At 31.7% G+C, this 15,769-nt stretch overlaps 3 protein-coding genes and 1 long non-coding RNA gene across 4 annotated transcripts in view; 2 read left to right on the forward strand and 2 right to left on the reverse strand.

Moving 5' to 3' along the window:
- The window catches only part of hwt (SH2 domain-containing adapter heavyweight), a 149,090-nt gene that overhangs the window by 12,152 nt on the left and 121,169 nt on the right, over positions 1 to 15,769 (forward strand). The window lies entirely within an intron of this gene.
- LOC149900233 (uncharacterized) lies at positions 1,085 to 4,430 on the reverse strand. The gene is made up of 3 exons (XM_090113088.1): positions 3,606 to 4,430; positions 3,111 to 3,323; positions 1,085 to 2,998 (listed from the first exon to the last, which is right to left on the reverse strand). Exons 1-3 carry the CDS (start codon positions 4,376 to 4,378, stop codon positions 1,126 to 1,128), a joined length of 2,859 nt encoding a protein of 952 aa, XP_089969214.1. The 5' UTR covers positions 4,379 to 4,430; the 3' UTR covers positions 1,085 to 1,125.
- On the reverse strand, positions 5,221 to 9,310 carry LOC149900234 (uncharacterized). Its single transcript, XM_090113202.1, has 4 exons — positions 9,183 to 9,310; positions 8,177 to 8,769; positions 6,745 to 6,957; positions 5,221 to 5,915 (listed from the first exon to the last, which is right to left on the reverse strand). The coding sequence occupies exons 1-4, from the start codon at positions 9,189 to 9,191 to the stop codon at positions 5,561 to 5,563; spliced, it is 1,170 nt and encodes a 389-aa protein (XP_089969328.1). The 5' UTR covers positions 9,192 to 9,310; the 3' UTR covers positions 5,221 to 5,560.
- Positions 10,087 to 10,578, forward strand: LOC149900235 (uncharacterized). Its single transcript, XR_016457823.1, has 2 exons — positions 10,087 to 10,370; positions 10,478 to 10,578. It is a non-coding gene; the product is annotated as an uncharacterized LOC149900235 (long non-coding RNA).

Here is a 15,769-nt window from a genome sequence, read left to right on the forward strand (position 1 = left end):
ATATGATTATATGATACACAATAATATAATTTACTTTACTTTCTAATTTCTATTACTTTTGATTGCGAATAGGTATACTTTTTATTCGCTCAATAAAAAAGCTATAAAATGATACTTTCGATTATTCCAATCAACAGTGTCGATTCCTTTAGATTATATAGATAAAATACCACAAAACAGCAGCCATATAATCATAACTCAGTCAGATAAGAGATGCGTTTGTTGAGATCATGTTCATCAGTACATATACAATAATTAGAAGATACATGGCTGACTCCGCGGAATGCATACGCTTTCAAGTGTGATAGTGAAAATTGTTGCATGCTATTACAACAAACGGACCACCTATTAAAACAATTAAGAATGACCTATTTTCTAAGGTACTATTGAACTAATTTCAACCTATTAAGTGAAAGGAATATGATGTAGATAGAGTCTGTTTATTTCAAAAATCAAATGAGACTGTTTTTGGAGTCGAAAAGAGATTCAGAAGGTTGTAAGGAAGATATTGAGGTTAAAAACCTACCTAGTTTTTACATTATCAAGAACGTTATAATTTGAATAATTTAAATATTATATGTTCGACCATACGAGATATTTAATATTTATAAATAAACGGACGATTTGTATGTCAATAGTTTAACAAACGATTATATTAGCATTCATTATTTGACGACGCGGTTGGCGCAGTGGTAAAGTAACTGCCTACTGAGCCGACGGTCCCGGGTTCGATCCCCGGTCAGGGCAAATATTTGTGTGATGAACTCAATTATTTGTTCTTGGGTCTGGGTGTTATCTATATATGTAATTATAAATATTATATTTATCGTCGCCTAGTACCCACAACACAAGCCTTAATTGAGCTTACTGTGGGACTAGGTCGATTTGTGTAATAATGTCCTATAATATTTATTTATTTATTTTATTATATTTTTTTGTATTTCAATATCATAGGTTTCTAACAGAATTTCATATAACAAATAGTTGTATATCATAATATATTATGTTTAATGAAATTAACAAATAAAACATGAGTTTGTAACCTTACATATTTTAATACTTACAATTATAAATGCATTGGAGAAATATTTACAATAATAAATATAAATAATCACAGTACTTTTTCTACAAATACGCTGGGGGTAAATAGCTTTTCATAGAAGGTCCGGCGCGGCCCAAAGGTGGTAAGCCCTGTGAATGAAAAGTTTTCACATGTTTTTGAGGAACATCTGAATACTGGTTGTTATTATGAGCCGAGTTCCTTTGACGCTGCAGTACTTTGTAATTTTTAATTATGCCTTGCAATTCTTCTTCCTGTTGATTTAATGTACGATACGATTTACTTCTCTCTTCTGCACCTCTCACACTTTCTTGCTTCTCCTCTTCTAAAGGAATAAAGTTCGCAGGTGCATCTCTATTGGACTGATAGTTATCGTAAGCTGATTTACTTTTAGGTTTCGTTTTTGCAAATTCCATGTGATTTTTCATTGCTATGTAGTTTAGTACATCAGTAATGTCCATAGGCTTTTTCTTCATGTTTTTGATTTCATTCTGAGGTTTAGGATAAAACTGAACATTGTTTGAAGGTTTCTCTACTTTTTGTTCCGAAATATTTGTATTATTTTTTACATCTGTTTTCTGCTCTTTACTGGTTTGTTGAGTATTTTCTTGTTTTCGATTTCGAACTAAATTTTTCAAAAATATGTTCTCTTGGATCAACTCTTCCATATTTTTTTCTGTTGTCAATTCTTGTTTATTTGAATCTTTTGAATGTATCATGGGCTGAAAATTATTATTAATGGTTGGTTTTATTTCAACTGTAGTGCTTATTTGTGGTTGAATGGTTGTAGTTTGCCTATTTTCTTCAGTAGAATACCAATATCTATTTGCGGGAACAATGTTTACTTGTTGATTATAAAGGTTTTCATTATTTTTGGTAGAGTATGTGTCAATTTCCACTTTCTTTGGTTCATATGATGTATCATCATAATCATAAGATTGTGTCACTTGTTGACTAGGGGGTATAAAATTATGCTGCCTTATAATATTAGGATACGGATTGTGCATATTATTTTTAAGTTGAATTTTCACTTCATCTTCATATCCTTCAAAACGTTGAAATATATGAGGGGATTCAGTTGTTGTAGATAATGTGTTAGCTTCATTAGATTTTGCGTATAATTCATTTTGAGTACTTGATCTATTTTCAAGATAATTATAATTTCTTAGCTCGGGGTTATTATTGTTTTGCTTGTTATTATAAGTGTAATCATTATAATTATTATTTAATGTATAGTTAGGAGGATCGGGTTTCATTGTAGTAGATTGTTCAAAGTTATTTTTAAAATTATGGTTATTATTGTATTCTGTTACTTCGTTCGCAGTTTTTGCTAAAAATTGACTCCTTATCATGTCTGTATATTGATCAGGCGTCATATCATTAAAGTTAATAATAATATCATCACCATCTGGAGAGGATCGTGAAATTGTGCTCTTGTTAGGATTTTGTTCAGGATTATTTGAATTCATGCCATACTGCCATCTCCAAAGCGGTTTAGTTTCCGAATCAATTTCCCTAGCACTGGCTTCATAGTTCATTAGCTGAGGCATTGAAGATTTCTCATTATTTGACGATCTAGATATAGGTTGGACAGAAGATGTTGGATTATGAGCACCTTGAGATGCAGAGAATGTAATTTGTGGACCTATTGGTCCTACATTTGCTTTAGCCTTGCTTAACTCAACGGCAATGTCAAAGCTTGTCTTAGGAATCTGGTTGCTCGCTGACGTTACTGGCATATTATTTTGAGAATTGGAATTTTGTGCAAACCCAAAAGAGAATGCTTCCGGTGTCCTACCGGTAAATAAACTTCGAGTTGGAGCATTTGTGTAATGAGATGCTTTATCTCCAGCGTTGTTTTCATTTTCGTATTCTTCCCAAGATGCTTTCATGTGTGGAGGTCTTCTGGCTTCTTCGGCCAAATTATATTGAACAGCTCTGAAATTTTATTTTTATTTTTTAATAGTGTTATCACAATTTAAATACAATGGGTGTAATAAAACAAAGTTTGTATCAAAATTTAACAAATAATTACGTTAAATTATTTTACCTCTGTATAATTTCTGGTATTGGCGGTGGAGATGGTAAGTGCTCACCACTGGCTCGGTATCCGTTAGAGTCTGCTACATAATGAACTGTGTACGTTTGTCCATTATCACCGACGTAAGAGTATGAGCCTTCCACTACTTGTTCTTCTTTATCAGTGCCCATGTTTTCCATGCGACTGTGTTGCACGTAATGGGTCTGATCTGCTCCTAATGCTCTAATCAGTAAGAAAATTATATTTAAACAGGTGTTCATAAGGTAATCGATACGAATAATTGAAAAGGTCTTGCTTAGTTTAGCTTCATGTGCAATATTATTAATATTTGTAGTACATGTGTAGTTACGTCTAGAATTTACTTAATCTTGAAGACTTATGCACCTATACCACATGTTATTTTACTAGATAATAATTTAATCAATATACTATTATAAATCACGCATCAAAATAAAAACTGTTTATAAAACATAACTTGATGAGGCTTTTGAAAATTTTACTTACTCGTAACTAAAACTTCCATCCAAATCCATTTCGTTTGACAAACGTAAGATTGGAATCGCTGGTTCCGTGGTAGACGAAAAAAATATGTTAGGGATCTGAGAATACGCTGAATTTGAATGTGATTTCAAATGGTCACTTAAATCGTTTCTTTGAATTTCACTAGTTAAAATCATTCTCCTAGAGGCTGCGTTTGAATTCGGGGGCTCTTGAGTTGAGGCAGGTTGAAACGACTGAGGTTCTTTCCCATCGATTCTACTTTGTGGTTTTTGTTGAAACTTCGGTTGATAGTTAAACATTTCAGGGAGTGCCCTACTTTCCCTTTTCTCTTGATTAGTTTGCGTCATATTTCTCTTTAATTGACTGAGATTGTGATTAATTACTGGCCTTGGAGTTGATATTCGTATTTGACTAATTTGCTCATTATCATCTTCGTCATCGTCATCGAAACGAGGTCTTAGTGTTGAAGAGAACATTCCAGAAAATGGTGTCGGATATACAGACGGTGCTTTCGTTCCACTGGGTGGTAGAAATTGAAATGGTAATTTGTTCATATGATTCATTGTAAAATATGGTATTGGTGTTTGCGGTTCAGGTGGCAAGTAAATTGAACTGTCCGATACCATTATCCCCGAACTGGGTGTTTGAAATTGCGGTGGAAATGGAAACTGCTCCTGTTGAATCCGTTGACATTTTGTACACACTGCCAAACTTAGTACTAAAAATGTTAGTATTATATTCACACTACAACGATCACTTCCACTTGCCAGCTTCATTTTATTGAAGCTGTTTAATTGTTTTACAAACTTAATACGTCACACTGCAGCACAAGTAGAAAATAGACTGATAATGAAAATGAATTCCGCATATATTTATATGCACGCGATGTGATGTCCAGGCATTCGTGAAAATCTCGCTTGGATATTGTTTTCTCCGTTGAAACAATTACTTTAATGAACTTGTATCTTGAGTACATTGTGTATTATACTTTTCCACAAAACAAATACAATTTCATTACCAAATAACTTTAAGCTGTACATATGTATGATACTTTCAAATGTTTGTTCGTATCAACAAAACAAAACAAACACAAGCAAAATGATGCACGGCAGTCTTTTTGCGGCCCTTGCTGTTTTATTAATTAAAAAAGGGTACAGTCGCAGCAACTTTTATTTGAGAGGGACAACTCGATAAATGTCCCGATAAATTGGACATTCTAAACAAAACGAGAGGTGCATGCGTGAGTCTGAAAGCGTAAATGATGCAACGCGTATTGGTCAGTGTCAATGTCCGAATCGACCGGTTATTCAAAATATTGACATTTCAAGGGCAGGGCCGACAGTTAAATCTTAAATCGTGTAGGGTGTAGTGATATCCGTTTAGGATTAACTCAATATATATTGCAATTTATTATAACAACGAAAGAATATTATTGGAATAGTACATGCATTATCTCGTCTCTTAATAATTTTAAGTATGAACATGGGTACATGGTTAAAACCAGGGAAATCATATTCTGTCAAGAAATAGCCTCTTTTTAGTAATGTTATTGTTACTGCGTAAATAGATTTCGTTATAAATTATCTAATGAATGTGAATTGTTTAATAAAACCAAAAAATCATTTCATCATTTATTAATTAAGATTACATTACATCTAAAACTGGCATCGACAATCAATATCACATATTATAGTATACATCGCTCGCAGAAATCAGGTTCACAATTTATGTCGTGAACGAGATCACTGCTTAGTCTTATGTATAGATTAACTAAATCACGAACAACGTTGATCAATCATCAAACAAAAAGTTATTATCATTGAGAAATATTTTGAATTACAAAATATCAACGCATCATTTAACTAGGGTTCGTGAAATAGCAATACTTTAAACTGAGGTAACATTTTTAAATGCGTTAGGCTTCAATGAACTTATGAAGTCTCATTTCGTTTTCGTGTCTACTTTCCGTAAGAAAGGGGTGGATAGAAGTTGTTTTGTTGTTGTTGTTCAGAAGGATAGCTTTGTTGGGGATAGTTTTGTTGGGGATAGTTCTGCTGAGGGTAGTTCTGTTGAGGGTAGTTCTGTTCGGGATAGTTCTGTTGAGGATAGTTCTGTTGGGGATAATTCTGTTGTGGATAGTTCTGTTGTGGGTAGTTTTGTTGCGGATAGTTAGTTTGCTGATTGTTGTCTGGTTGAGGTTTAGGTTGGATTTGAGTAGGAGGCCTTATGGGTTTAGGTGGTTGCTGGGCTTGTGGCTTATTCTTCTCAGCTTCGGCTTTAGCAGCTTCCTCCTTGGCGTTTTGTTCAATGGATCTGTAATATAAAATTATTGTTTATTTGTATCCGAGTGAATGCTTTTTAGATTTAATTAATTCATGATTAAAATCGACATCTTCTTCCATACCCCCAACAAGCTCCGTTCTATAGTGAAGGATATACAAAAATTAAAACCTTAAATTGTTGTCATCACCATAATTAAATAATTCTTATTCTGTTAATAATAAATACCAATAACAAGTATCCTACTTTTAAGAACTAACTCTGTATAATTGGCGCATGCTGTGTCAACCTCTAATTATTTGTTACTTTATCGCAAGAACTATATGTTATGTAAAATTTATATTTAAGAATCATTGTAAACAAATGTTGGTTGACCAAATAAATAAAATAAAATAAAATAAATAGATTGTAATATTAATTCCTACACAAATTAATAATACACACAGTAGGTTTAAATTAAATATTAATAATTTTTAACATCAGTAATCCAATAGCGCCTGTGAAAAGATACACAGAAAGTTTACGATCATAAAAATAATCGTTTATTACAACTGGCGAGCTCTATATTCAATGCTTACTACAATACCGTACTTATCAACGTCATCTTACGATACATTGATACAAAAATAATGTTTACTTTGTATATGTGACAAAAAGTTCGCAAAAGCGATTGAAAGAAATGAGTAACTTCTAAGTAAAATTAACTTTGAGAAAATCCAAGTTAATATTTATGTTGCTCTACATAATTTTAAACTGCGTTTCAGCACAGACTACACACAATTTTATAACCTATAAATATAGTAAACGCTTACTTTACTGAACTTTGTATCTTTCGAGTAATATTATATCAAAATAAACTTACGCCTGAATCGCGGGAGGGACTGGAGGCGGCTGTGGGAGGTGAGCGCCCTCCGCGTGGTACCCGGTATTATCTGCCCAGTACTTGACGGTGTAGACCTTGCCATCAGCACCGGTGAAGGAGTACATGCCCTTCTTGACTAAGTATTCGTTTTCCGTGTTTGGGTTGACTAGGTAGCCCTCTTCCATGACGTGCGTGCCGTCTCCGATTTCGTATCTGGAGGTAGTGTTATAATTAATAATGAACTGAATAATTTAAGTGCTATTTAATTATGTAAATCGTACATATTTAGGCAATGTTTGATATTATATAAGACTTTGAATAAGAATTCTATACTTTTATTTATTTGAATAACGACCAGGATTAATCACAGGATGTGGTTCAATAATTCTTTTTTTAAGTGATAGATATCCTTAAAGAAAATTTACAAGTATTTAACTAATGCAACATCGAAAGGAATTGATTTATAAATATAGATTCTAAAAGTAACGATATACAAGCATAAATTTACGTTTTATGCAAATTAAGTTCGCTAAAAGCAATATTCGGAAACAGTTAAATTGCCAATAAAATAACAGGATATTGTGACAAATTTATGTCAAATGTATACAATAGCAAAATAAACCGTTAGTTCCATTCCTAAAAATCACTAATGTGACAAAAACAAGACGCAAAAACAAATAAATTAAATGTTAATTAGAAGAAAACTGCGAACGTTAAAAGAGTGTACATCTTTCTAATACTTTTAAAAACGGCCAGATTTAAAATGAATTTACGGCGAGGTTGTCGATTTATATCAAATTTATATGGCTTAGCTTTTTTTTAATAAAAATCCTTAATGTGTGGGTACGTAATAAATAACACTAAGAAAGGATGTGGTCATTACAACCACGCTCGGGTTTATTTCCTTTGCAAAATTAAAACCGACCACTAACCTTGAACGGGAAAGATAAAAGCATTTCTTGGATTTAAGTATCAGAATAAGAATCAGCCCGTAAAAACGTATCTTTGTGTTGTTATTTGCTAAATTGAATGTTTTTTTTGTAGAGACACTGATATGAATATTTTTTATACACGTAGAAAACTAGTTAATAACTTTACTAACGATTATATCAATAATTTTATGCAAATTTATCGTTGAACCGACTATTGATTTTTTTCTACAGATTCATTATTTTAGTAATTAAGTCTTTAATTTCTATGTAAATTATGAATTGTTTAATAAATTCAATAAAGTAAATCATTTACAATACAATATTATTTATATCTTACAGTGAGAGCGTTTTAAGTTTATATGTATGCTTGTAATCTTACGAGACTCATAAAGAAAAGTTCACTAGTGTTAAAGGGACTTTACATCACATACTTTACAAGAATAATTTCATTAAGTTTAATTTAGTAATAATGTAAAAGACTATAAAAATAGTATACTCACTCATATTTGTAGCTGCCGTCTGCTCCCATGGATTGTTCGTTCTTGATCACTGGTACGAAGGTCGTGGTGGTTGGTGCGGCGGTGGTGGGAGCTTGACTCCAAGTAGACCATGGCCGTTGAGTAGTTGAGGGGTAGTTCGCCCCTTCCGTTGGATAGGGCGATGGTCTGTTCCATGATTCCGTCCAATAGTTGTTCTGAGTATTTTGTGGGTTCTGAGTTGGATTGTAGTTGTTCTGGGGCTGATTGTAGTTGTTCTGGGGCTGATTGTAGTTGTTCTGGGGCTGATTGTAGTTGTTCTGGGGAGGATTGTAGTTATTCTGGGGAGGATTATAGTTATTCTGGGGAGGATTGTAGTTGTTTTGCGGCTGGTTGTAGTTGTTCTGGGGCTGATTATCGCTAGCACCATAGTAGCGTGGTCTCACACGCCTCTTCAACTTCCTCCTGGGTTTCAAGTGTGGTGTACTGGTCACCGGGTTCAGATCTTCGTGAGTTTGTAAGCTCACTGGTGCAACCGCGAGCGCATCTTCTACTTTTTCATCTTGCTTGATTTCGTCGGCTAACGAAATAGCAAGAAACACGGCGAATATACAGAGCTGAAAATAAAAATTATCTGGTTAAAATATTAGTTTAATATTCAGTCCTTTAATTTAATTTGTAGGGGCAGTTAGATAAACAGTTTAATGCGTTTATTTTTCGGTCTCCATTAATTATTAATGTCTAGTGTAACATGAGAACGAGGAGACCGTTAAAGATTTTTAGATATAATAATTATTTAAATTAAATAAGTTGTAAGCTTCCTCTATAATTAAGTGTCCACGCCAAACTCGTGTCATTAGGAAATTGCAAAATTAATTCAATTTTATAAATGATTTAATGTAAATTTTTGACTCCAACAGTGTGAGCACGAATACACTCCATTTATTATTGAGCGAATAAAATATTTGAGATCCGAATTTTTAAAAGCACGATTTTTTTTCACTAATTTCACTGAACGCCAAGGACTCACCAGCTTCATGTTGATGTCCTTCCGAGTTCGCGGCGTGTACGAAACTGTGATGGTATGGGGTCCTCGCACATTTTTATAGGAAAATTATCCTTCGTCCTCGTGCGTTTGCGCATCATGGGTTGGACGCGACACATTGACCTCGCTACAGATTATACCTCCGATGTATGGCGTTAGAGAAACGCATTCTGAACTTGCCAATTTGATAGTGACATCACAGTTAATTTCGATTTTCGATGATTTTTAGTTTTGTATAACGTGTTTCTTATTTGTTGAAACTTATTCAATGCTCTTTCAATTAATGCGTTGCAAATAAACGTGCTTTTTCATGTTTTATTGAAAAACGTGTCTATTTTACGAGGTCGGTATAGTATGAATGAATGGTTAGATAGCCATTCATAAATTGTAGGAGTGAATTGCGTTAGTTTGTCGTACACTTAGCGAAATACCATTTCTGTAAATTTGTTAATAAATGTAAAGGCTATAAGTATGAGTCACATTTCGAGTCGAACCGTCAATACATTTTTATGTAAGTGAAAAAATAGAATTCAAGATGCACTCTGATTGTTTTTGCTTTGATTGTTTTAACACTGGTGTTAACAAAAAATTATAAGAAGTAATTGAAATGTACTTCACTTGGCAGTATCAATATTGGTTAAAGTTAATAAATGAAATATGAATGTAATGTTAAATGTCGATAATTAAAATCGACACAAGCTATTAGGCTGGTAAAAAGAAATACCATAACTGGTTAAAAGCTTCTTTGTCAGGTCTTGACGGATCGTACAAAAGATGTTGCATTAAATATTCTTATTAAGTTATCGAGAGATCAAGATTAAGTTTGCAAGTCGGTACTTCATAAGTAAACGTGGACGGATTATTCATCTCGTAATTATAATGTTGGATGTAATTGTTTATAGGTCTACCAGAATCTGATGGCATATTTATATTTATAAAATAAAAGATTTTCATGTGGCAACTTTATTTGACAACTATCAAATTGGTTGTCAAATTATTTGTCTTCTTCGCAGTTGATGAATAATTTTTAGGATTTTGTCTAAAAAATCTTCGAACACGTCGAAAAAGCGGCTGCGATCACAAGCAAGAGGTGTTGTTTACAATGTGTATAGAAAAACATTCGATGAAGAAGGGTCAGAAACATAACAATTTTCAATTTTGAAGATTTTATTGGTAAATTTGACTTACCCGTTTTGATACTTTTAATTAAAAATATTATAAGTAGGAAACTATAATATTTTTTGTTGATTGCAATATAATTTTATGAAAACTTATTACAGGAGTTTCCAATGCGGCTATCAGTCAAGTCTAAGCTATCCAAGTCAACTTTATAATGTGTGTATCTGATAATACTTACGAAAATAAACATAGTTTTATTTTATTTTTGTTTTATTTTATAAAAAATTATAAGCAATCTAGTTTTGATCTGCAGTATCATTATATCCATATTTTGACATGGCATAATGATAATGATTTAAACAAATATAGGTATATGTAAATAATAATATTTCTAATATACATATAAAACTAATATGTATATTATACAATATACATGTAATTATGTACCTACATAATATTAGTGGATATCTCATTAATAAGTACAGTATTGTCCACTTATGTAATGTGACTAATGATGTTGAGGACAAAATAAAAAATATAAGTATCAAGATCGTTCAGTCCATTTTCCCTAGGGTTGCACACTCAAAATTTTGATTTCCCTAATTGCCATCAGATTCTGGTTTACCTATATGAAAGATATATATTGAGATCGGAGGCAAAGCTTAAACGACATGTGCAGGTTAGTAAATAGGCTCCATCTAGGAGACAGCTACTATACATTATTTTATACAAAGAACGCCTTTGTCTAAACTTTTCTTAAACTGAAGAATCTATCTTATCTAAAGAAAATGGTCGTGTTTAGTCTGAAGGATTAAATTATATGATCTATAATATTACAAAGAGGTAAAGTCTAATTTTGTTTGTTTGTTGTTGCTTTTTTATCTTTTTAACCCATCCTGAAAATAGTTTCACAAACAGCAAGCTATAGTATTCAGGAAAGACTCGTACTTTTTTTTATTCCGGGTCAACTCGTTACGAAGCTAAGCATTTTAATAAAATATAAAATTCAATATGAAACTTTAGAGAGCTCTACATCGCTTTTTAATTTAATATGATTAATGATTAATGTTATTTATGTTTTGTAGGTATATTATATCTGGTAGCGCTTCAGATTAAAATATCAATGTAACTCGAATGTATCACTAAAATTTTTTCACACATCAGTTCATTTTAATAACCACATCCGAAAAAATCAATCAACGAGCTTATAACGTTAGAAATTTTGACTTGTTCGTTTTCGATATGAAAAAACGAATAATGAAAAATGTTATTCAAAGCGAAAACAACCAAGTGAAGCGTAAGCTCTCATAAAATAATTCTTTATTGGAATCCTTGAAAATGTGAATTGGGATTTTCTCACATTTATTAAATTTATATAAATCTTAAATGTCTTTATTTTTTATTGTATGTTTTAATTCAGTTCTTTGTGGACTTAATAAGAAAGCACCACTATTGAATGATAAGAAGATTTTACTGCTTACATCTTGTAATAAAACAAAGTGATGTTTACTTAATATTATTATAACTTATTTTCATATTTCAGTCCGCTCTTTATAATTCGTACAGATTATAAAATTTAAAAAATAACAAGGAAAATCGTGTCGACGTTACAAAATGAGTCATATCAAATGCATGATCAATATTTCGTATACAATATTTTATCTAAATTGATTAGCGGACCTTCCCGTATCACATTTATCACATCATCCGTTTAATTTTAGTTTAACTTTGAATTTAACCTTTGTTTAAAATGAAGTCAAAAGCTAACGTCATACAACGTTGTAATGAAGCACATAATTCGATTTTAGGCTTATCTTCGTGTCCTAAGTGGATTTATATCTTGACAATAAAACAAGATCTCATGTCATGGGTTTATACATTAATATTTGCTGGGACATCTAATTCCTGCCGCCACTAAAAATTCTTTCTGTGATTGAGTTAAATGCATCAGTAAATTAACACTTAGCGGTTACTCAAGTTCTGGCATTTCAATTTGGGGACCCGATTAAATGCTAATATTTCTTATATTAATGCTGCAGTGGTTTATTAACGAAAAAATACATCATCAAATGTCAATGTGTATCACGATGCATTATCGTTATCCAAATATTTAATGCTACTGCGTTATAAATTAATTAATATTTTTCTTGCTGTCTATTATTGAATTATACGTGTACATATGCTACCTATAATATTCTAATGTGTTTTTCAGAATAGCTATTATGAACTAAGCAATTTTTTGCAAATTTGATAAAAAATAACGATATTTATTGAAGTTTAAAAACGTGTGTTTTGCTGAGAGATAAGGCGGCCAACCCCAAGTTTATTACTGTGTACGTCAGCTTTCGTCCCATAATATATTGTTTGGAATCTTCACGAAACATTATTGAGTTACAGGGTTATCTTGGAATGTCTCCGCCTGAACTCGTTTAGGCTCTTATAAACATAAAGCATGTATGCGATAGAATGTACGAACCCCTAAAAATGGTTATTGAATTATATTAATCTTCCTTCAAAGTAATGGTATTATATTTTATTGAGGTATATGCTTTTAAACATTTTATCTCTCATATACTTAGCGAACGCTGTAGGGCGCGCTAATACAAGACATTCTTCAAATGTTTGCGGTTTTAAATTTAATGAAACGGCTAATAAATTATCGGCAACTAATTTGAATATTTTGTCATATTAGAGTGCATTGATCTTAAAGGAAATTTTATCACATACAAATACCTACGTAAATATAATTACTTAATATAGGTGTTTGAGTCTAAGTATAGATTCAGTAAAGTTGTAAATTTTAAAAGTAAACGATAGGATAACGGACTAAAGGCATAAAATTTTTAACGTCTTTTTATATGGCGAAACTGACCAATGCGCTCATATTTTAAAAATAAGCTCTAGAGCAATCTTGATATTAAGTATGCTTTATGATGAAATAAGCTTCCATAGTTTATTATTAAATAGATTAATCAATTCGGATCTTGTGCCCTTTAGGTATTAAAGTTAAAAGGCTTGTAATATTTATGTTACTTTGCCAGTACGCAGAAAGTATGTGCGCTTTGAGTTTTCTGTAACACATTTCAATGTACGAGGAAAACCTTTTAAGCTATCTGATTCATTTACCGTTCATTAGTTTCATTAAGCAATACGACGCGAATCAGCTATACTTTTGTTTTCGATCTTGATTCAGTATCTGTCGTATTTGAATCTTTTATAGGTAATAAGAATTTAATCACTTGATTGCAAGGCGATAAAATAATTTTAACCTTATTCTTATAGTTTGCGGAATTTATTGAGATTTTCTTTATTTTTAAATCTCATTAAGTCACTAACGGTCCCTTCGAGTCACATTTGAGTGTCATGATGATGCATTTACTTTGTCCCAAATTGTGTGCATTTTATTTATTCAACGGTTAGGGCTACCGTACTTACTAAACTGTTTCTGACCTGTGATTCGTTGGTCAAATATTTATCTGCAATTTTATAATTTAATTTAATATATACATATAGCAAACCCAGATTATTTTAAGATTGTATGTATAAGTAAATCGTGTCATCCTTATGGTCTATGCGTTCAATACAAAATACATATGCATTGTTAGAATTTATACACACTTTTTATTAATCTAGCTCTAAAATATGATCATATCGCCATTTTTTATATCTGTTATAAATCTCAGGAAACCATTTTTCGTTCGAAGAAGTGACAATTTAAGTTTAATTTTAAATTTAATTTTAAAATTAAGATAAACTAATTGTGTGTGTACAAAATGTCTCACGGAGATGAATATATTATAACTGTGAGAAAACGATAAAAGTACATTATAACGTTACACTAAATCACATGTTGACGAAGGCGACCTCTTGGGAATGTCGCGACTGCGAGAAATTTTCACCTTTTTCTTTTTATGTACTTAAGCTTTATTTAAAGTAGGTTAGTGAGTTTTATCAACAATGTAATTGTTTAACAAGAATAAGCTTACGTTGTTAACCGTTTTATGAATTAAATTATAAAATAAGGACGTTAAAAACTGCTCAGATAAATAATATTAATAAATTTCATATAAATAATATGCATTTGAAAGAATTCATAGAAATATATCGGCGGAAAACGTCGTTTGTCGCACATATTTTACGTAAAATATTTTAAAAGGGCAATGTAGAAAATAGACTATAGAGAGTTAAAATGTCTAATTTTCGTCTGAGTGCTTTCGTTAGTTGAGTGAAGCCGCAGGATACTGCTTCTACTACTAATTTGTATTTTGCATTTCTCAATAAATACTTATACAGATGAATTAATGTTTACTACTTGATTAAAATTCTGAACCTAAAACGCAAATTATATACGTTAATCATAGATTTGTAAAGGGCACAAGCAAACCTTTTTTACAGAGGAGGATAAGTGTCGTAAGGCGTCAAAACAATTTCACAATAATTAGACGGGAAGGAAAATATGCGGGAAATATAAATATTTGTCGAATTAAATAAACAAGAAACCTCAAAAATGTGTGACTCAGCTTCTTATGGGCGCTTTTACGGTTGATGCATGTGCACTAATGATCATTTATTAAATACGTCCAAAAGTGACAGAGATGTAATTTTCTATCATTATCATCGTTCTGAAATGATGTATAAGGGTGTGATAAAGCTACATGCGTATATGGAAACTTGTTAAAATATAGTGATAAGGGTGGGTAAAGTTTATGTGGGTAGTACCGTACCTATTTGTTTTTATATAGTGCGTAGCGCTATAAACTTGAGATTTTTATAGAACACGATATAGGTAATAGTGTACAATGTACATGGAGTATAAAAATAGATGAATATAACCAGTTGCTTTAACATTTCGTTTCTTTAGAATATCAAGAGCTTTTTTTCGACAATATAATTCGTGTTTTTATATTTTTTATAGTTTTGTAAAACTCTCTATATACCCAATACAAAATGTGATATAACAAACGTTTTTTCAGCTTTTGAGAAATTCATATAACTTTTGAAGCCAGAACTTCAGTTGCTCGCTTTCATGCCTTAAAAGCGTAGAATTTTCGAATTTTGCAGGCATAAAATTATGAAAATCTTATGTTGTATGAAATATAATATTATGTAGAGCAATTGCATGTTGGACTATTAAAATCGTATTTATATAGATACATATACGGTATTGATTTTACACTTTTTGAATTGCTTAATATATATTATCACTTTTTCAAAATATTTTCGAAATTCTTTGAAGCGTTAAACGAACCACACATTTCGGTTACTTGATTTACGCTACGCAAAATGAAATATACTGTCGGTCTGTTTCAACGCACGTAAAATATTTTCATCAGCGTATTGCAGAAATAAAAATACCGTTACTTAAATTATTTAAGTACGCACTGAGTGCTATGTTTCTTGTTAAGCGCCGTCATCAATTCTCGATCAGTACCCTGCCGTGTTAATTAAGAGTG

This window comes from Colias eurytheme, chromosome 19 (genome assembly GCF_061535395.1).
Source record: "Colias eurytheme isolate Ceu_HAF_F1 chromosome 19, ilColEury1 Martin Lab GWU primary, whole genome shotgun sequence".
NCBI classification, from domain to species: domain Eukaryota; kingdom Metazoa; phylum Arthropoda; class Insecta; order Lepidoptera; family Pieridae; genus Colias; species Colias eurytheme.